At 41.1% G+C, this 21,596-nt stretch overlaps 2 protein-coding genes across 6 annotated transcripts in view; one reads left to right on the top strand and one right to left on the bottom strand.

Annotated features, from left to right (window-relative positions):
* The window catches only part of RGL1 (ral guanine nucleotide dissociation stimulator like 1), a 152,123-nt gene extending 130,586 nt beyond the window's left edge, over positions 1-21,537 (bottom strand). For 4 of the 5 annotated variants that reach the window (XM_043491062.1, XM_043491064.1, XM_038412976.2 and 1 more), the window contains exon 1: positions 21,412-21,532. The gene's annotated coding sequence lies outside the window, so the exon portion shown is untranslated. Of the gene's footprint in view, positions 1-21,411 lie in introns of all 5 variants that reach the window. The other variant, XM_038412978.2, reaches the window with a different exon arrangement.
* Positions 16,535-17,637, top strand: APOBEC4 (apolipoprotein B mRNA editing enzyme catalytic polypeptide like 4). Its single transcript, XM_038414307.2, has one exon. It carries the CDS (start codon positions 16,549-16,551, stop codon positions 17,635-17,637), a length of 1,089 nt encoding a protein of 362 aa, XP_038270235.2. The 5' UTR covers positions 16,535-16,548.
* Positions 21,538-21,596: the final 59 nt, after the last annotated feature.

Here is a 21,596-nt window from a genome sequence, read left to right as displayed (position 1 = left end):
CAAACCATGTGGGTAATCTAATTTATCTATGACTCAGTGCATGATGCCTGATTCATAACAGAATAAAGCTACACACTTGCAATAAATTTAAAAGCTGATTTATATTTACTATCTATTCGTGTTTATGAACATGGCTCACTTTCATGTATTTTCATTTTAATCAGTCATTTTGGTTAACCAGTTTAACTTTACTTGGCCATGTTTCATTGTACCACAAATATAGAGATTCCATGTGAAATTTCATCTGCCAAACCCAGATGAAAGAAAAGGCCCCTCCTCAAAGGCTGCAGGGTAGGATGAGGAGAAACACTGTCAAGGGCTGGTATGGTGGATTATGGGAAAAGGCCCTCCATCAAAGACCTGCTGATGTGGATGGAGGCAAAGAAAGAGGGGAAAAACACATGCAAAATTTAAAAAATGGTCTTATCCTACAATCCAGGTGCAAGCAGAGTAGGAGCTGAAATGATGTGTCACAGTTACAGTAATACAGAGCAGGAATATCCTCTGTCCTGTGCACTGAAAGTGATATACCATCCCTGTGCAGACTAAGAAACTGAGAGGCAGCAAAATATTCCATCTGGTGCATTCCAGACTGGTACCAAAATGGAGATGCTGTATTTCACAAATTGAGCTATCAAGCACTTGTATATAAAAAGGGAGCTAAAAGGGGCCAATTAAGCAGCAGCCACATCTGTAAAAACTTTAACCCTTAACCTTAGGAAAACATAATCTAGGATCAAACAGACACACACAAGTCATTTTCCATTGCCTTTGAAAATGCTGTTATGGATTACCCAAGGTATTATGAAGAGCTGATGAGAAACCCAGACATAGCCCTGCTGAAGCATTTGAAATCTTAAAGAAAAAGAAGTACATTCCAATTCTTAAAGCATTTAATATATCACAGCTAGACCCTTCTCTTATACTAAGAGGAAAACAGTCATGGCTTCTTTGCAGACAGTATGAGGTGACTGTCTAGCAATTTTTTAATCAAATGTATTTTAGTTTTCCTTTGAATGGAATTTGGTTTTACAATGTACTTTTCATGCTGAAGTGTATCAATGCACCATGTACATAACACTGAATTACATACAGTTATGCACTGACTTTGTAGGGAAACCACAGCAGCACAAAACACTCCCTATAAACTCATGCAGTCTCTGACACCATAGCTTGTTTTATTTTTACAATTAATAACACTCAGCACTTCTAAGACACCTTTCATTAGAAGATCGCAAAGCACTTCACAAACATTATTAGTGAATTAAGCTTCCTGACCCTCCTGAAAAGTAAGGAAGTATTTAAAAGACCTACTCATTGCCAGAGGATGCGATAAAGGCCAAAACTATACGAAAAGGAATACTTGTGGTGTCACAAGTACTCCTTTTCTTTTTTGCGAATACAGGCTAACACAGCTGCTACTCTGAAAACTATACGAGGGTTGCGTATAAAAAAAGAATTAGATAAGTTCATGGAGGTTGGGTCTATCAATGGCTACTAGCCAAGATGGTCAGGGATGCAACACTATGCTCTGGGTGTCCCTAAATCTCTGAATGCCAGAAGTTGGGACTGGATGATAGGGGTCAGATCACTTAACAATTGCCTTGTTCTGTTCATTCTCTTTGAAGCATCTGGCATCAGCCATTGCCAGATGACAGGATACTGGGCTAGTTGGACCAGTGGCCTGACCCAGTATGGCCATTCTTATGTTGATCTCTCAAGTACATTGAGATATCCGGCCCTGCTACTTGCATAGAGGGATATGCTCCCTGCCCCACCTTCCCCATCCATTTTGTGGGGTACAGCTTTAGCAGGCCGTGCTGCATACGTAACCCCTACTAACAATAGTGAGAATTATGAATTTAAGTCACAATGCACTGCATTGTAAACAAGCCCCCAGAAGTCTGCAGTACAATTGTCTGGAAGGAATCAGGCTGTGTATTTTGTACACAAATAGCTGAAAACATGTAAATATAATATACAGTGGTAAGCAACATGCTGATTAATACAAGACTCACAAAAGCATGTAAGTGGGGGAAATAAATCTTTTCACCTCTATGGTCTGAGCACATTCAAAGCCAGAGCTGCAACAAGCAGGATGAGTGAGCTTTGATCAAGGATTAGATACTTATATGAATAAGAATCGTATCTGCAGCACACTACCTAAAATGAAAATTATATGAGCTAACAAAGCTCCTGCTACAGGGCAGGACCTGATCAGATGATAGGATAGTACTGCACAATACAGTGAATTATGAAAGGTGATAGGAGTCCTTGAAGCATCTGAAACTGGTCACTGTTGCAGATCTGATACTGATGTAGGCAGGCTATTGATTTGTTCTGCAATAGCTGTTCTTATTTCTTAAGGCCAAATTTGGAGGGGAGGGGGTGAGCATGGTAGGATGCCAGAGAGATCTGCATCCTGTATCTGCTAGGAGCACATATTCAGTATAGTTGCCGTACTGACATAGGCAAGGATAAGAATTGGCCTATGGAAGGAACTGCATTCTGTATGTTTTGGGGCAGGATGGTCTTGTGGCTCAGACACAAATCTGGGAGTTGGACTACCTAAATTTTGTTCCTAGCCTAGTCCCTAATTCACTGGGCAACAAATATTTGCAAGGCTATTACCTGTGCCTCAGTTTTCCCCCTGTAAAATGAAGATAAGAGGACCTGATTCTCAATTACACTAAGCCCCTTGACACTGCTCAGACTAGTATAAAGGGGCCTTAGTATAAATGAGAATCCGGCCTAACATATACCTAGCTCAGAATGGTGTTGTGCAGTATAACTCATTAATGTGTGTAAAATTCTTGGGATCCTTGGATGAAAGGTGCTATAGCAGTATGGAGGATAGTTATTCTTGAAGAATTTATTTTAAACACATCTAGAAATGGGGAACCGATTCAGAAGTAAGATACCTCTTACCCCAATCTTTGTCCATTTCTAGACCTGAAGAATCAATAGTTTTGGAGTTTCTGAAATGTTTGGGTAGAAATACCAAAACACCAAAAGAGAAGCTGTTCTTGTGATATTTTTAAACACAACCAGAAGCAAACCCAAGAAGTCTGATTTGAACAAATAACTTTGGTCTTTATTTGATCTACATCTGAACTCTGAACCTTGTGAGATCAACCCACCAACACTAAACATGACACCAAGCTGAAAGCACAGGAACTGACAGATCTGGCAAAGAAAAGACATATGTAATTAAATGAGGTCATGCAATTCTCACTGTGTAAGACTGGCAAATTATAGGCATTTAAAGATGAAGTCCATTTTTCCATTGATATAATTTAAGCTGTTGTTCCACGGGAACCAGAATAAATATTTTTTATTTGTGTTTATGTTTTCATTGTCTTTTTTGCCTCCGCTGTCTCACTGAATTGTCACCAGCAAGGAATAACATCAGGAGAAGCCGAGGTCTCTTGTTATTTCAGATCCACAAATGTCTCCATGTTTCGTTTTTTAAAAAGCCATGATAAATACTAACACAAATACTAGAACTGACACACGCTAGAAACAGGATATTCAGTCGATTTCTTGTTGAAATTTACTTCACATCAAAGTAATGAATACAACTCAGCTTGTGCACATAACCCTCTAGTAACCCATATAGCAGTCTTCCGTGCAATAGGCAAAACATACAATCCATTCTCTTATCAGCTGTTAAAAGGGCACACGGCCACTTCACACCACCCATACTAAGGGCATCACTCTATCGGATTAAGATCATGAGATAACCAAAGATAACAGTTAACCTTTTGCTAAACTGAAAGACAACAGCCATGTTCTGAAATCGTGTCTTCCTGGTAGTTCTCCAAACATGCTTTATTTTCAATGACTAAAACAACACTAACCAACAGCAGAAACTAGATGTAAAAAAAAAAAAAAAATCTCACATTCTAGTATAGGTCCAGCAAAAATCCTGAATTTTGTTACTTTCTACCAAACACTCATCTTTGTATACTGCAATAATGCAAGCCAGTTAAATAAGGAAACATTATCTCTCTGTCTTAGTCACTCTCCTTCCAGTTCCTTAGTAAGTAGATTAGACGTAGGCTTGTATTGAAACACCAAACCTGTGCCGCACTGAGCCGTACAAAAATTTGGATTGGGCAGCCCTAATTTTTGCTTCCTATCAGTTTTGAATCCATAACAGGATTTTCTCTCTACTTCCCTAAACACCAAGTTTCTCAAACAGTATCTTCTGACGGATTGTATCAAAAGCATTTTTAAATCTCTAAATAATTCTAGCTCCTGGTTCTCCAGTGCCCACTCCTGTAAATAATTTCAAGAAGTTAGAGAGGCAGCTGGAGAGGCAGAGAGTGGATCAGTTGATGTACTCAAGCTCATAGCTGGCATGTTTAAACATCTCTGTGGGATTGCTGACAGGGTGTTCCCTGAGAGGAGCCCCTGGCTCTGGTATCCCCTTTCTCCTTGGCACAACAATGACAGTGTGTTGATGCAACACGGCCTATGTGTTTATTCAGGCTCTCTCTGTGGGGCTAGTTTGGGGAGTTTTTTTAGCTAGGTGGGGTTGTCCTTTTGTTTGCACTAGCTAATGTTGGTTTGCCGGATTCATAGTATTGATGAATTCAAGTTTGATCTTGGTTTTACTTCATTGATTTAAAAAGAACTGTCCTGATTTAAACCAATGTGAGACAAGAATTATACCTAATATTCTTGAATTGTTTTTGTAAACATTCATAAGAACATAAGAATGGCCATACTGGGTCAGACCAAAGGTCCATCCAGCCCAATATCCTGTCTACCGACAGTGGCAAATGCCAGGTGCCCCAGAGGGAGTGAACCTAACAGGTAATGATCTAGTGATCTCTCTCCTGCCATCCATCTCCACCCTCTGACAAACAGAGGCTAGGGACACCATTCCTTACCCATCCTGGCTAACAGCCATTAATGGACTTAACCTCCATGAATTTATCCAGTTCTCTTTTAAACCCTGTTATAGTCCTAGCGTTCACAACCTCCTCAGGCAAGGAGTTCCACAGGCTGACTGTGCGCTGAGTGAAGAAGAACTTCCTTTTATTTGTTTTAAACCTGCTACCCATTAATTTCATTTGGTGGCCCCTAGTTCTTATATTATGGGAACAAGTAAATAACTTTTCCTTATTCACTTTCTCTACACCACTCATGATTTTATATACCTCTATCATATCCCCCCCCTTAGTCTCCTCTTTTCCAAGCTGAAAAGTCCTAGCCTCATATGGGACCCGTTCCAAACCATTAATCTTTTTAGTTACCCTTTTCTGAATGTTTTCTAATACTAGTATATCTTTTTTGAGATGAGGGGACCACATCTGTATGCAGTATTCAAGATGTGGGCGTACCATGGATTTATATAAGGGCAATAAGATATTCTCCATCTTATTCTCTATCCCTTTTTTAATGATTCCTAATATCCCATTTGCTTTTTTGACTGCCGCTGCACATTACGTGGACGTCTTCAGAGAACTATCTATGATGACTCCAAGATCTTTCTCCTGATTAGTTGTAGCTAAATTAGCCCCCATCATATTATATGTATAGTTGGGGCTATTTTTTCCAATGTGCATTACTTTACATTTATCCACATTAAATTTCATATGCCATTTTATTGACCAATCACTTAGTTTTGTGAGATCTTTTTGAAGTTCTTCACAGTCTGCTTTAATCTTATCTTGAGCAGTTTAGTATCATCTGCAAACTTTTCCACCTCGCTGTTTACCCCTTTCTCCAGATCATTTATGAATAAGTTAAATAGAATTGATCCTAGGACTGACCCTTGGGGAACACCACTAATTACCCCTCTCCATTCTGAAAATTTACCATTTATTCCTACCTTTTGTTCCCTGTCTTTTAACCAGTTCTCAATCCATGAAAGGATCTTCCCTCTTAAACCATGACAACTTAATTAATGTAAGAGCCTTTGGTGAGGGACCTTGTCAAAGACTTTCTGGAAATCTAAGTACACTATGTCCACTGGATCCCCCTTGTCCATATGTTTGTTGACCCCCTCAAGGAACTCTAATACATTAGTAAGACATGATCTCCCTTTCAGAAACCATGTTGACTTTAGCGCAACAATTTATGTTCTTCTACGTGTCTGACAATTTTATTCTTTACTATTGTTTCAGCTAATTTGCCCGGTACTGACGTTGGACTTACCGGTCTGTAATTGCCAGGTTCACCTCTAGAGCCCTTCTTAAATATTGGCATTACATTAGCTATCTTCCTGTCATTGGGTACAGTAGCTGATTTAAAGGACAGGTTACAAACCATTATTAACAGTTCCACAATTTCACTTTTGAGTTCTTTCAGAACTCTTAGGTGAATGCCATCTGATCCCAGTGACTTGTTACTGTTAAGTTTCTCAATTAATTCCAAAATCTCCTCTACTGACACTTCAATCTGTGACAGTTCCTCAGATTTGTCACCTACAAAAGACAGCTCACGTTTGGGAATCTCCCGAACATCCTCAGTCGTGAAGACTGAAGCAACAAATTCATTTAGTTTCTCTGCAATGACTTTTATCGTCTTTAAGTGCTCCTTTTGTATCTCAATTGTCCAGGGGCCCCATTGGTTGTTTAGCAGGCTTCCTGCTTCTGATGTACTTAAAAAACATTTTGTTGTTATTACCTTTTGAGTTTTTGGCTAGCTGTTTTTCAAACTCCTTTTTGGCTTTTCTTATTACATTTTTACATTTAAAATTTGGTAGTATTTATGCTTCTTTCTATTTACCTCACAATGATTTGACTTCCACTTTTTAAAAGATGCCTTTTTATCTCTCACTGCTGCTTTTACATGGTTGTTAAGCCACTGTGGTTCTTTTTTAGTTCTTATACATTGAAGTTGAGCCTCTATTATGGTGTCTTTGAAAAGAGTCCATGCAACTTGCAGGGATTTCACTCTAGTCACTGTACCTTTTAATTTCTGTTTAACTAACCTCATTTTTGCATAGTTCCCCTTTCTGAAATTAAATGCCACAGTGTTGGGCTGTTGAGGTGTTCTTCCCAAATAAATTAATATATTCCCCAGGTCTCTACACCTTCTGTCTCTGACATAATGCACCATAGGGGCACTGGGTTATCATAGGCCGAGAGGAACTCTGACGTAAAGAAGTCAGTTTCAGCTAAATTGAACATTGATAATTTATATAAGTTAGGAGAAGCTTCTCAGCCTGTGACTTGAGCCATCACCTTATTGAGCAGGAGCTGGGGGGAGTAAAGGAGATACCTTACCCTTTTATGACCTAATTAAAAGCAACACACAGCAAACAAACACTCTTAACCCAAAACAAAATCTGGTCTGCTCCATCCTGTCACCTTAGGGAAGGTCACCTCTTACTTAAACTTCGTAGTGGCATCTCTATTGCCCACTATTTGAGCAATCAGTTCCTCCTAGAGCATACAGAAATTCACAGCTTTGTTCATCTTATAAACTACTGCTTATATAGGACAATTTCTGCCTTTCTATTTTACTAGTCTTTCAAAGCTGGAATAAGTTATCTTCCATTTTCTCAGGTTTAATCTCTTTGCACAGCTAGAGGCAATTGCCGTCTATTTGTTTAAAAAAAAAATCTTTGTTCATTATTCTTCCAGTATTGAACAGAAATCATGTGGCAAACATAGTTTCAGCTCAGCCAATAATTTAATGTATTTATTGGTTTCTATAATGTGCTCAATTACAATTTCAGAGCCCATGTACATAACTCTAAAAACCTCGGGGCCAGATTCTGATATCATATTAAACACAGAGTAAGTCCAGCAGGTGACCTACTCTGTATTTTCCCTGCAGTAGCCAAGATGAGAATATGGTCCCAGAATTTATACAAAAAAGGACAAACTGCTAACCAAATTAGCAGCACCATCCTCAAGCAAAATCCAGAGTAAAAAGAAGAGTCTTGTGCAGTTCAATTTATGATTCCATATCGTTCCTAGAGCATGTATTATACTTGGCCAGAAACAGGACACTGACAAATAATTCATCAATTTAGCACTCGGACTCCCACGCCACTAGCACACATCATTGTTCAGCAATCCCCAAATAACTGTGAACAAGTTCAGTAAATTCTTTGTACAGCTTTCAATTGCTGTTATTTCATTTTAGATATCACTAGCTGACTATAGAGTACAAGACAGCTTTTTTTGTAAGGTAAAAATAAAAAAATATATATCCATAGTTCTGATCTTTACCAACCACAGATGTGACACGTAGGGCTGGCCCGAAAACAAAAATTCACTTTTGCAAAAAGTTTGATGTTTCGGCATTTGCTTTCATTCTGCATCAGAACAAAAACTAGACCTTTAAAAATTTGAAGTAGAGAAATATTCACCTCAGAATAGCTAATACACCACTGGCGAGATACTCACCTAGGATGTGGGAGATGCCGATCAGCACCAGTTGAGCACTCAAACCACCCAGCTATTGGCTATTCTGGGGAATAGGGGTTTCTCTAAATGCCATCCAGAACCTGAGAAGCCTTCCTGACAAATTTTTTGTTGAAACTAATAAATTTCACAAAGTTTCAGCTTTGACAAATCAGCATTTTCTGATGAAAAAGCATGTTATTGAAAAATTCCCAACCAGCTCTAGTGACATCAATTATGGATACTGTTTTCAATAAAGAGAAAGCAGAACATCCTAAATTAATATACACATATAGACTGATAAGGCTAAGCAACACTTTGGTGGAACCAACACGCATTCAGGGTCTGATTCTGATCACATACCTCATTTATGCCAGAGTAACTCCATTGACTTTAATGGAGTTATTTTTGATTTATACTGGTATGAATAAGAAGAGAATCAGACTCAGTATCTTTAGTGATATGAAGCAAACTACCCTCCCTCCACTGGCAAGCTGATGTCAACAGGGGCTAGATCCTCAACCAAATCAATTAAAAAGAATGTGTGTGTGTGTGTGCGCGTGCGTGCAATAGTCCCAGATAAATAATGTGTCTATCGATGTCACAGTGGGGAGGATAAGCCTATCTGTGTAGCAGCAGATCTTCCAGCCCCAGCTTCCTTACACTGGTACACAGGGAACTATGCTGGAGTTGACAGCGTGAGAGTGGCAATACACCGCCCACCAGTGTGGAAAAAGAAAAATGTTGGCAAATCCCTAACATTACAAAAATATCATGGGCACTTTAATGTTCATACAGCATGGAGAGGGCTGAGGTTTTTAAGATCTGGGTGGTTTGTAATGGGAGTCTCACATTATTTGGTGCTTTTGTTAGAGTTCCAGATGGTGGAATCAGGTTACTACATAAGACGCTCAGATTTCCTTTAAAAAAACAAAAACAAGAAAACCCCAAAAGATAATTTTATAGCCCTTGTGGCTAAAGAGAAAAGCATGAAAATGTGAAACCTAAATGTTCCAACGCCAGAAGAAAACAAAAAAAAATACTCCCCTGCCTCCCCATTTATTTTTTACATCTCATGATTTTTCTAGTGCTTGATTTGTGATTTTTGAATGCTTGGGTATGGCAATACTGCCAGAGAAAAATGCATAGAACTAAATTTATTTATGTGAGAGGATGCAGAATCCTGAAATTTGAACTTGTGAATCAGGGTATCTGACCTCTGACTTCCATTTACACACTTTCAACCAAACACACATTGAGCCAAATTCATCTCTAAGGTAAACCAGGTATGAATTTAGCTAGCTTTCTACAGTATTTATTACTGTTCTTAGATGTCTGTTCTCATCCCACGTACAACAAACAAACTAGCTTTAGCAGGCATTACTACTTTGGTCTCCAATCCTGCAAAGACCTACACATGTGCTTAACTTTATGCACAAGAGCAGTCCCAATGACATCAGTTTGTTCTTTTGTTCTTTTATAGGGACCAGACCCTTGATCAGAATTTTTATGAGCAAATAAAACGTGAAATAGAAATAGTGATTTCTTCACTACACTGATTTACGATCTCTCTTCAGGCTCCCATTCTCACTGAACCTTCCTAGGTGATCTTTGGTTCAAATACATATATGTTATCTTTTTCAAGTCCATAGGCTACGGAGCTATCTCAGATATGTCTGTACTCTCTCTTAGGAGGACAAAACACTGGGTGGAGGGAACAGCCTGTTTAAGAGGAAAAAAATTAGTGCAAGTTGCAAAGATGACAACCTGTCCTGATGATTTTAAAACTATGTTAAAAAGCTAGCTACGGAGATTATCCCATAATAGCTAAATTACTTGGAGGCTAAGTGGTGGACTGCACCAGTTTTTCATTCTACGCATCTGATTTGAAAATCCTGGTATAATTCATCAGTGAAAATGTATTTAGTATCTTTACCCTAGTCTCCACCATCAATTTCATAAAAACCACTGGACAGTTCAGTATCGTTAGCACAGTCTGCTCAAAGGAAGGCCAGCACTGAAATATTTGGGGCAATGTAGATGAGGATTAAGAAGCTTTGGTGTTCCTGGTTAAAGACAAAGCTGTTTCCTATTTTTGCATGCACTGAATTCGCAAACCCGGCACTTTGGCTTTCACCAGCCCCCAACAATATTTTCATCAGCTATCTATTGCTGCTGCTGCTACAAATACCAAAATAAGTAATGCTAGGTCATCTTCCCTTTGTTACAGTCTCCACTGTTCACCACAATATTGGGATCAATGGGCCTGATTCTGATTTCACTTATTCCAGTGTACATTGGGAATAATTCCACTGAAAAGTCAGTGAAGTTATACTTGTGTAAAAACAGTGAGACACAAACACCAAGACACATGGGACTTGGGGGCACTTTGCAGGATCCAGCCCCAAGTCTCCAAATGAAACTAAAGCATTAAATCAAAAACAACTTTGGATCATATCCTGCTTCTCCCTCCCCCCACCTTATATTTAAAGTCTTAAGATAGAACAGAAACATTAAGTTTCTGATTGTTTAAGGACCACATGACTCTTCTGTACTTTGAACTCAGATAAACTTATTACTGAATGAAGTCATGTGTAAAATGTTTTCCAGTAGAGATTATTTTGAACCAGGCAGTGCTAAGAAATGCTACAGAACTTCAATGCTCAGAGATTTCAGCTGAAAAAAGGGGGGGGGGGGGGCATTCTTGTACAAAGTGCATTACTTAGAGGGGGGATACTAGATCCCCCTTATGTACATATATTTGTACTAGAGACAGCAAACTTTGGCTTTTTAATTTGGCTAATTAATGGAGAAATATCATTATCACACTTCTGAAACTATATCTATACTTTAGATAAATGTTTGCCAAGTTCTATATAAACCCTTTGATGCAAATCATGTTATCCTTATTTTAAGTAAATAAAACCAGTATCAGTAATTGCACTCAAAATTGGCAAACTTGGGATAGATTGGGGTGTAAGGAGCTTCACAGATTCTGAAGAGGTACATGATTGCATCTAGTATTTGGAGAAGATGTAAAAGTGAGGTCCTGACTAGTTGGTGTATTTCTCTCAAGAACAAGAACATATGGCCTATGTCTTGGCCAAATTCCAACTTGAATAATTATATGCTGACTACTTAAATTCACCCTGTAGTTTTAACTGAATACAGTAATTCTCTTCACTTCTTTCCATAAACAGATGTATAGTGCTGCTGTGCACTGTTAAATGGCAATTGCTCTCTGCCCCAGAGATGGCTGCTTTTCAGGGGTAGATGAAGGGATTCCTATATATAGAGAATACATGTTTGTGTTGTGGTTTAAAGGTTTTACTGGAATGAGTTTGGAATGCCTAGCAAATGCCCTGCCTATCGCTGTATTGTCAGGATGATGCTTTTATGCAATGTACCCATATTCCATACAAAATGATTTTTTTAGACACTTGGCAGATTTCACCCCCCCAACCCCCCAAAAAATTAAAGACCCACTCTCCACACTGCTGCAGCCCAAAACTCCTGTGTTCCTCCTGCAGATGGAAAACTCTCCCATTTACCAATACAGGGTTAAGTCCATAAGGAAAGCAGATAAGTAGAAGAGAGGGTGCTGGAAGCGCTCTTGGCTGGACATAGGGGCAGCCAAACAAAACAAAAGAAGACTTCTGAGGGTCCTTATTGTTCCCTAAGCCTTTGCACTGGTTAATTGTTACGAATAAACAGAATGAAGCTAATAAAATATTTATACTCCTACAGCGTAATCTAAGGAACTCAGAGCACATTACAGATATTAATTTGTTGGCTCACAACCCCTTGCCTCTGCAAGGTGCTGTATATAAGTACTATATCCCCATTCTACAGAAGGGAAAACAGACAGAACTATAGGACCAAACCCTGGGCCCTTAGTCAGGCAAATGTCCCATTAGAATCAATAGCATTTTTTCCTGAGTAAGGATTGCAAAATTTGGCTTTAAAGCTAACAAAAATTATTACTGATTTGGGGTGCCTCAGGGTAAGTGTCCAATTTGATACACGTTGAGTCTGACTTTCACACGTGCTGAGCACCCACAGCACCCATTAACTTCAGCTAGAGTTCTGAGTGCTTAGCACTTACCAAAAAAATAAATAAAAAAAAAATCAGACCCACAGTGTCTCAAATTAGGCTCCCAGAATCAGAAGCCACTGTCCCTGTAAGCAATCCAGCCCAGTGGCACACTCAGAGGGGCAATGCTGGGGATAGAGCCCCCTCACCAATCTGTATTTTAACCACTAAACCATTTACTAATGTTTATAAAGTGCTTTGAGGATGAGATGTGCTAGGTAAGTGCTCAGTGTTATTGACTACAGCTGTACACTTGACAAGAATTTCTTTTTGTGGAGAGTTCCATAAGGTCACCAGCTGCTTCATCCACCAGACCTGGACATTTAAGAAAGTTAAATAGAGCTTATACAACTAAACTGGCATCTAGCCTTTCTTTTTCTTTTTTCAACAATTTAAACAACAAGGCACAGAAGCTGACTTGTCCTCAGAACCTGCTGAGTGGTCAGTTTTGTTCCATTTTGCTTGAGGGTTTTTTGATTTTTTTTTGCCACCCTTCCTCTTTTGACCCACATTCCTCTACTATGAGAATAGTGTATGTGGCAAATGAGAAGCAGAGCTCTGCTGTATTCACTGATTCTTTTGGAATCCACTCCCCTGTCGGCTCCGTTCTACTTACTTTGCAGCATTCCCATCAATTTAAATCCCCTGCCACCTGAAGCAATACAGTACAGGATCCTTGTCAATTTAAGCTCCTGCAGGCTCATAAGGACAGAGCTAGCAGGGAAGCAGAGAGCAGATGAACATATGCACTCAGGTTCCATGCACACAGTCCCAACTAAACCCAGAGTCCTTGACAGGTTACCCTGGGGCTCCCAGCTCCTCAGTTAGGATACTGCAGCACTAATCTGGGAGGTTGGAAGATTTGCTGTTGTTGTATCAGAACTACATGGAGTTTTAGGGGAAAAGGTCAGAGTCTCTTTGGCAGCACCTTGTTAAATGTCATAATAAAGTTATAAGATGAGTGAAGTTATATCTTTTATTGGATCAATAAAAGAAATTAATTCAGCTACCTTGTATATCTAACATCCTGAGACCAACATGGGTGAAACAAAACTGCATACACAGAATACAGTTGACATGGCTACAACAACACTGCAAACACCACAGAATAAAGTTCAAACCATTCTTATGGCCAGTGAGTATAAAACGCTGAACACCACATGTGTGCTATGCTGCCATCCTGTGGCCAGTTTGGCTGCTCATGGAAGGCAACAGTAGCACACACCTTTCTCCAAATACTTCACCTTTTTTCTATTTGCTAGTATTGGCAAACTACAGGAGGTCTGGAGAGGTGCAGATAAGCCCCTCTACAGGTGTTTATCCAAACTCTGAGGATTTTTTCTTCCTCAGAACCACTCTTTTTTATTATGAGTACTATTTAAGCACCAATGTGCTCATCAATGTAGAAGACAGATACAGAGTCCTTGCCCTGATGAAATTACAGTGATCAAGACAGACACATACAAGACTGAACACAACAGGACACTTAGTGTGAATATTTTCAAAATCACACAGACAGCGTTTGTGGGCTTCAGGAAGAGACTCTTTAGGACAAGCGTCGGCAAACAACGGCCCGCAGGCCAGATCCGGCCCGTCAAGGCTTTGGATCCGGCCCACGGGATTGCCAGCCCCGTGGCGCAGCGGGGCTAAGGTAGGCTCCCTGCCTGCCCTGGCCCCGAGCCACTCCCAGAAGCAGCCAGCACCACGTCCCTGCGGCCTCTGGGGGAGGGGTTAGTAGAGGGCTCCATGCGCTGCCCTCGCCTGCAGGCACTGAATCCTGCAGCTCCCATTGGCCTAGAACGGGGAACCATGGCCAATGGGAGCTTCAGGGGAGGTACCCGCAGGCAAGGGCAGCGCATGGAGCCCTCTGCCTCCCCCTCCCCCAGGAGCTGCAGGGATGTGGTGCAGGCTGCTTCTGGGAGCGGAGCGGAGCGGGGCCAGGGCAGGCAGGCAGGCAGCCTGCCTTAGCCCTGTTGCACGCTACTGCCACCCTGGAGCCGCTAAAGGTAAGTGGCACTGGGCTACAGCCCACACCCCAGACCCTCCTGCACCCCAACTCCCTGCCGCACCCCACACCCCTCCTGCACCCCAATCCCCTGCCGCAACCCAACCACTGCCCTGAGCCCCCTCCTACATTCCACACCCCAACCCCCAGCCCTGAGCCCCCTGCTGCACCCTGCACCCCAACCCCCTGCCCTGAGCCCCCACCCACACCCCTCCTGCACCCCAACTCCCTGCCCTGAGCCCCCTCCCACACCCTGCACTCCCTCCTGTACCCCAACCCCCTGCCCTCAGCCCCCAACCCTCTACCCTGAGCCCCCCCACACTCCACACCCCCTCCTGCATCCCAACCCCCTGCCCTGAGCCCCCTGCCACACCCTACACCCCCTGACCTGAGCCTCCAACCCCCTGCTCTAGCCCCCTCCCACACCCCGCACTCCCTCCCACACCCCAACCCCCTGCCCCAGCCCTACATTCATGACCATGCATACAATTTCCCCACCCAGATGCGGCCTTTGGGCCAAAAAGTTTGCCCACCCCTACTTTAGGAGGACCCTATATGAGAAGAAGATGAGGATCTGCTTCAGGAGGTTGTTCCATGCACAGGAAAGAGCAAGGAATTTGGCAAAAAGACGGGAGTGTGACAAGGAAACAAAAGGAGTAACGAAGCTCGAGTCAGCGGAGCAAAGAGGATTTGCGGGAACGTAATAAGAGCCAAAATGCAGGTGGAAGGAGGAAAGCCAAGCAGGGCCCTGAAAGCAATGATGGAAAATTTAAACTTGAATCAGTGGGAAAAGGGGAACCCGCTGGAGCTTTTTGAAAAGGAAGTGACCAGGTCCAACTGACAAAGGAAAATCTTTAAGCCAAATCTTGTTTACCTTACATAAAACTCCTATTAACTCCAGTTTGGAGTTTTTTGAGAGTATGATTAGCATGATTTGGCCCACTGTATATCAGACTGCTTACACACTTATTAAAGATCCAACGATCATAAACCTACGCAAGGACTTTAGCAAAGTCAAGATGAAGCAGAGACTATTTTGTGTTACGTGTATGCGCAATACCTAAAACAATGGTGCCTCTTTGTCGGATTGTCACTACAGATGAATAATAAATAGTTACTTGATATCAATATGCCAAATAAATATTTTGGTTTATTATACCTGTGCATCTTTTATCCCCTCCCCCTCAAACAAAAAAACCCACTTGTACCAAAATATCTGAAAAAAATTAAAGGAACTTAATAAATGAAGAGGGAAAATGAAATACTGACAGGCAAAGGAAAGAAAGCTAAACACAGCAGACTGTTTGAAATACAAACAAATGAAAAAGTCTCATTTGTGTCTACGTATCCTAGCATTTGGCAATTGCAAACATCAAAATGAGGTTGCCTTTAGAGTCTTCACCACGACTGTAGTAGGGTTGTCATGCCTCAGTAAAGTTATACAACAAAACTAGAAGCTGGTCTATGGGAGACAAGGGGGAAAAAACAGTTTTTTCTCAATTGAACAAATGATCTTAACGCCCACCCCCTGAAGTTTGTAATATTTATTAGACTAAAATGGGAATCAACAACCGGACTCAGGAAAGCCTGTGAAGTAGACTACATACACATTGACTACTATACTGGTCTGGAGATATATTTATGGTAATTATACTTTTTTTTTTAAACTATTTGATTGTGCTCAGATTGTATACAGCAAATCTATTGATCCAATTTCTGAAAAGTATGCAATGCTTTTATACACACACACACTCATACTTTGTACTTTTGTGGGAGGGGAGGTAGTAGCAGGAAGAGACATTTTCTGATTAATTTATTTTAAACACAGAAAGCAGGCCTGCAAAAACAAGGACAATCTGAAACTCGTATTGCCAACTTGCCCTCTCTTCACTTGAAGCTGCAATCCACAAAGCTTTCTTGTCTGTACTTGTGCACCAGCATATTCTTTAGAGACGAATATGCATTATAATGTTTGCTGTGTAAGTGCAAAGGAAATAGGAGGGATAAATTACGAGTTTCTTTTTTCTTCTTTCAGGACTGTCAATTACAGAAATATGAGTGGGGAGATTTTCCAGTACAATATGAACCCAGAAAGGGAAACTTTGTTCCAGGAATATCTGGCAAATCAAGGAACAGTAGTAAAGCCCTATTATTGGCAGACACTGAGCAAAAGCTGTGCCAAATGCCCCTATCATATTCGGACAGGTGAAGAAGCAAGAGTCCCTTATATGGAATTTCATAAGGCTTTTGGATTCCCATATGGGCTAATGAGTCCTCAAAACAAAAACCTTATATTCTATGAACTGAGAAGCTTCTCTGGGACATTAGTCCAAAAGGGCCATGCAACCAACTGCATTAAGTATAACATCCACCCAGAGTCCATGTTATTTGAGATGTGTGGCTATCTGGATGCAATTACACATGACTATGACAGCATCAGGTACATAATTCTTTATTCCAACTACTCTCCTTGTAATGAGGCTGAGCACTGCTGCATAAGCAAGATCTACAACTTCTTGACAAAGTACTCAGACATTACCCTCTGTATTTATTTCTCTCAGCTTTATCACACAGAGGATGATTTCCCCGTGTCCATATGGAACTGTGAAGCTTTACGAAGCCTTGCCAGCTTGTGGCCGCATGTGACTTTGAACCCATTATGTGGTGAGGTCTGGCATTCCCTCCTTTGCAATTTTGTGAGTGGTATGCCAGAAGCAACCCTTTATCATCCAATTTTACCTGCAAGAGCATTAGCTGACCAACAAAATTCACATAAAATTAACAACATAACAGGAATTAAATCTTATTTAATGAAAGCATCTCCCCAGGCAACATATGAAAATCTAAAACCTCAACAGAATTTGCAGCAATACTATTTTGCTAACACACCCTCTCATCAACCTTCACAAATGATGAATGGCAGATTGCCACCACTGATGAGTCACAGCCATTTGGTGCCTTTCACGAGCAAGTTTCTGCCTTTTGGGGAGCAACATTTCTATCCCAAACCTAAAAATATTGTAAGGCATTTAAAGATGCCCAAGAAGTTAGTTAATGATACCAATCATTCCCAAACCTTTTCCCATGGAAGACCTGTTCAGGTGGTAGAAATCACTGAACGACTTTTAAGTAGCAAGACCACAGATACCAAAGGGCAAAAAAATAAATAAATAAAATAAAAAATAAAATAAAATCCATCTCTTATGAAAGTTAATACACAGAGGGATTGGATGGCTCAGAGAACTGTGATGTTGAGGATATGGAAACTTTTACCTTTAGAACACTCGTTTAAATCCAGTCTAGGCCAGTAATGATGAAAATTCAGTACCTGCCCATGACTTTTAGTGACTTACAATAAATGAAGTTGACGGTCTCAATCTGATTTCTACTGGAGAGGTGTCCACATCATATAAGATGTCAGCATAACTAGTATCCTTGTTGGAAGCCCCAGTACAAGGCAAGGATGAAATGGACAATATAGATCAAACACTACCTGAATCCCTAGAAGTGGTTCTTTCAGGTAAGGGTGGACATACGTGGGGGAACACTATACTCCCAATACTTGTCTTGTGAATAAAAAAGCCTTTACCCTCCAAGGCTGCCACCTCTCATCAGCCAGAAGTTCATGTAATATGATTTTTAAATTAGATTTTAAAAATATATAAGCTTAGAAATATATAAAAAATGAAACTGAGTGAACACCAAAGAGATCTCTTTCATATCAAGTTTAAAAAGGCGGTGCTGATAGTATATAGAGTATGAAGAGTAAGTTGTTTTATAGATCAGTGCTTTCACTGTTGTAATACAATATATTTGTTACTAATATTTAATGTGTTTTAGTTGCAGTGTTCTATAGCAAAGCTGGTAACTTGTGATCTCTAGCAAAAGGAGCTTTGAGTGATGTTACAGAAAGCTTAACCAAAAAAATACCAATTAATTCTGCAAAATCAATTCTCCCACTCCCTTTTTATTTTTGTGACCATGGCATTAAGAATCTAATTGTGAGTTAGTCCTTAGATAACTTCTCAGTAGGCTCTCAAACAACACTTAACTTCTCACATGTACATGCAATATAGCAACACATATTCTGCATCCAAGAGGTGCACACTTCCCACTCTGATGCTTGATCTTGCAAGGTGTTGAGTGATTTCACTTCAGGAAGTTCTGGGGGACAACTAACTTGCATGACTCTTTGCAGGGTTAAGGTCACAGTATGAGAACTCTCTATTTCTAAATCTTAGTAACATGCAATCCTCTGGGGCCCTCTTCAGTTCCAATTGAGTTTTTCCCATTTACTTCAGTGGGAGTTGGACTAGAATTTTAAATTGAACTTCTTAATGTATATACAGTTATTTAAAAAATGAACAAATTTATTTAAGGGAATGCATGATAAAAATCTTATTTAAAAAGATTATCCGTTTATGTTATTAATACCTTAGACTATTAAAATTGAAGGGTTTTTTAAATGCACTATGTCTGTATTATTTTCTGCATTTCATTCAGCTTGAACAGTAAGAGTTGGCTAGTCAGTTTCACTTTTGATTTAAAGTCAATTTTAATTTCCCCTTGTTATGTATTAGCACAAGGCTTTTGAGTTTGGGTTCCCAGCACCACAGGACAAAGTTTAATGTCCTAGAATAATATATTGTTTTGAGTATTAGGAAAGCATTCTGATTCATGTTAGATTCTGTAAAATCCTTTTTTGTAAATCCCAGATTTTGAACTCAAACTACTTACCAATGTCTATTTAACATACAATACTAATATAGTTTATACCTCGAATCTGATTTCAATATGTATTAAGGACTATTGATTAAAATGTTTATATCAATATAAAGGAAGGGATTACTGTTTGAAAATAGATAGACCAGTCCTTGCTTACAGACAGCCCCCCAATCTGAAGCAAATACTCACCAGCAACCACACACCACACAACAGAACCACTAACCCAGGAACCTATCCTTGCAACAAAGCCCGTTGCCAACTCTGTCCACATATCTATTCAGGGGATACCATCATAGGGCCTAATCACATCAGCCACACTATCAGAGGCTCGTTCACCTGCGCATCTACCAATGTGATATATGCCATCATGTGCCAGCAATGCCCCTCTGCCATGTACATTGGCCAAACTGGACAGTCTCTACGTAAAAGAATGAATGGACACAAATCAGACGTCAAGAATTATAACATTCAAAAACCAGTTGGAGAACACTTCAATCTCTCTGGTCACTCGATCACAGACCTAAGAGTGGCTATACTTCAACAAAAAAGCTTCAAAAACAGACTCCAACGAGAGACTGCTGAATTGGAATTAATTTGCAAACTGGATACAATTAACTTAGGCTTGAATAGAGACTGGGAATGGATGAGTCATTACACAAAGTAAAACTATTTCCCCATGGTATTTCTCCCCCCCACCCCACCCCCCACTGTTCCTCTGATATTCTTGTTAACTGCTGGAATTAGCCTACCTGCTTGTCACCATTCAGAGTAGCAGCCGTGTTAGTCTGTATTCGCAAAAAGAAAAGGAGTACTTGTGGCACCTTAGAGACTAACAAATTTATTAGAGCATAAGCTTTCGTGAGCTACAGCTCACTTCATCGAAAGCTTATGCTCTAATAAATTTGTTAGTCTCTAAGGTGCCACAAGTACTCCTTTTCTTTTTGCTTGTCACCATGGAAGGTTTTCCTCCTTTCCCCCCCCCCTGCTGTTGGTGATGGCTTATCTTAAGTGATCACTCTCCTTACAATGTGTATGATAAACCCATTGTTTCATGTTCTCTGTGTGTGTATATAAATCTCCCCTCTGTTTTTTCCACCAAATGCATCCGATGAAGTGAGCTGTAGCTCACGAAAGCTTATGCTCTAATAAATTTGTTAGTCTCTAAGGTGCCACAAGTACTCCTTTTCTTTTTGCGAATACAGACTAACATGGCTGCTACTCTGAAACCTGTTTGAAAATAAGAGCAGGAACAGGGAGTCAAATTTTGGGGGTTCTGGCCTCAACTCTGCCACTGATTCATCATATGACTATGAGTAAAACTCACTATAGCCCAAATTCTTGTAGTTACCTCGATTTTTTAACAGGTTTCAGAGTAGCAGCCGTGTTAGTCTGTATTCGCAAAAAGAAAAGGAGTACCCGTGGCACCTTAGAGACTAACAAATTTATTAGAGCATAAGCTTTCGTGAGCTACAGCTCACTTCATCGGATGCATCCGATGAAGTGAGCTGTAGCTCACGAAAGCTTATGCTCTAATAAATTTGTTAGTCTCTAAGGTGCCACGGGTACTCCTTTTCTTTTCTCGATTTTTTAAGAGCCTGATTTCGGACACTTTCGGCTAGCAACACCGAGCATGCCCTGCTCAAAAAGGAGACAAGTGAAATTGAAAACCTGCCCACCTAGAAACTGCAGCAGCCAAAATCAAGGTGCACTGCTGAAAGTTTGGGCACTTCCGTGCCTCAGTTTCCCCATCTACAAAATGGGGCTCTCAGCGCTAACCCTTCTCCCGAGGAGCTGGATGGGGTGAATGAATTCGTCAGCACCAGGAAGCACTCGGGGCGCCCCACTGGAAAGCGCTGGAGAAGCAATGCAGGAAGGCAGACAGGCCTCGGGAGCAGTAACCGCCTTCCTGCGGTAGCCCCTGAGGGCAGACGGGGGGCGGGTCACACCGGGGCTGCCAGAGATAAGCCGCACCCAGTACACCGGTGCGTACCGGGGGCTCACACCCACCCGGCGTGCAGAGGCACAGCCCAGCCCAGCCCAGCCCAGCCTAGCCCGGCGGGGCCGGATCGGGGGCTTCGCACCGCGCCGCTCACCCCCAGGGGCCACGACGCCCCCATACAGCGCCGGCTAGCGGCAAGAGACCGCTCCTATGGTAACGGCCCTCCTCACCCCCAGGAGAACACGTGACCACCCCCTGCCGACCAATCGCAACAGCTCACCTGCTCCTCCCCGGATCCTGCCTTCCTCCGCCCACTTGAGGGTTGCCGTCTCTACGCCTCCGCGCAAGGCCTGCCGGATGCCGCAAGAGAAAGAGGAAGTCTGGTCAGAACACATGCGCAGAAGAGGGGGGGTGCGGAATTTAAAACACGCATGTGTAGAAAGAGACTCGCAGTTGTGTTGCGTA

The sequence above is a fragment of the Dermochelys coriacea genome, chromosome 8, assembly GCF_009764565.3.
Source record: "Dermochelys coriacea isolate rDerCor1 chromosome 8, rDerCor1.pri.v4, whole genome shotgun sequence".
NCBI classification, from domain to species: domain Eukaryota; kingdom Metazoa; phylum Chordata; order Testudines; family Dermochelyidae; genus Dermochelys; species Dermochelys coriacea.
This window is presented reverse-complemented; position numbering and strand designations above follow the sequence as displayed.

Bases quoted from the DNA above. Each gene is read 5' to 3' on its own strand.
- APOBEC4 (XM_038414307.2), top strand. From the start codon at position 16,549: ATGAACCCAGAAAGGGAAACTTTGTTCCAGGAATATCTGGCAAATCAA.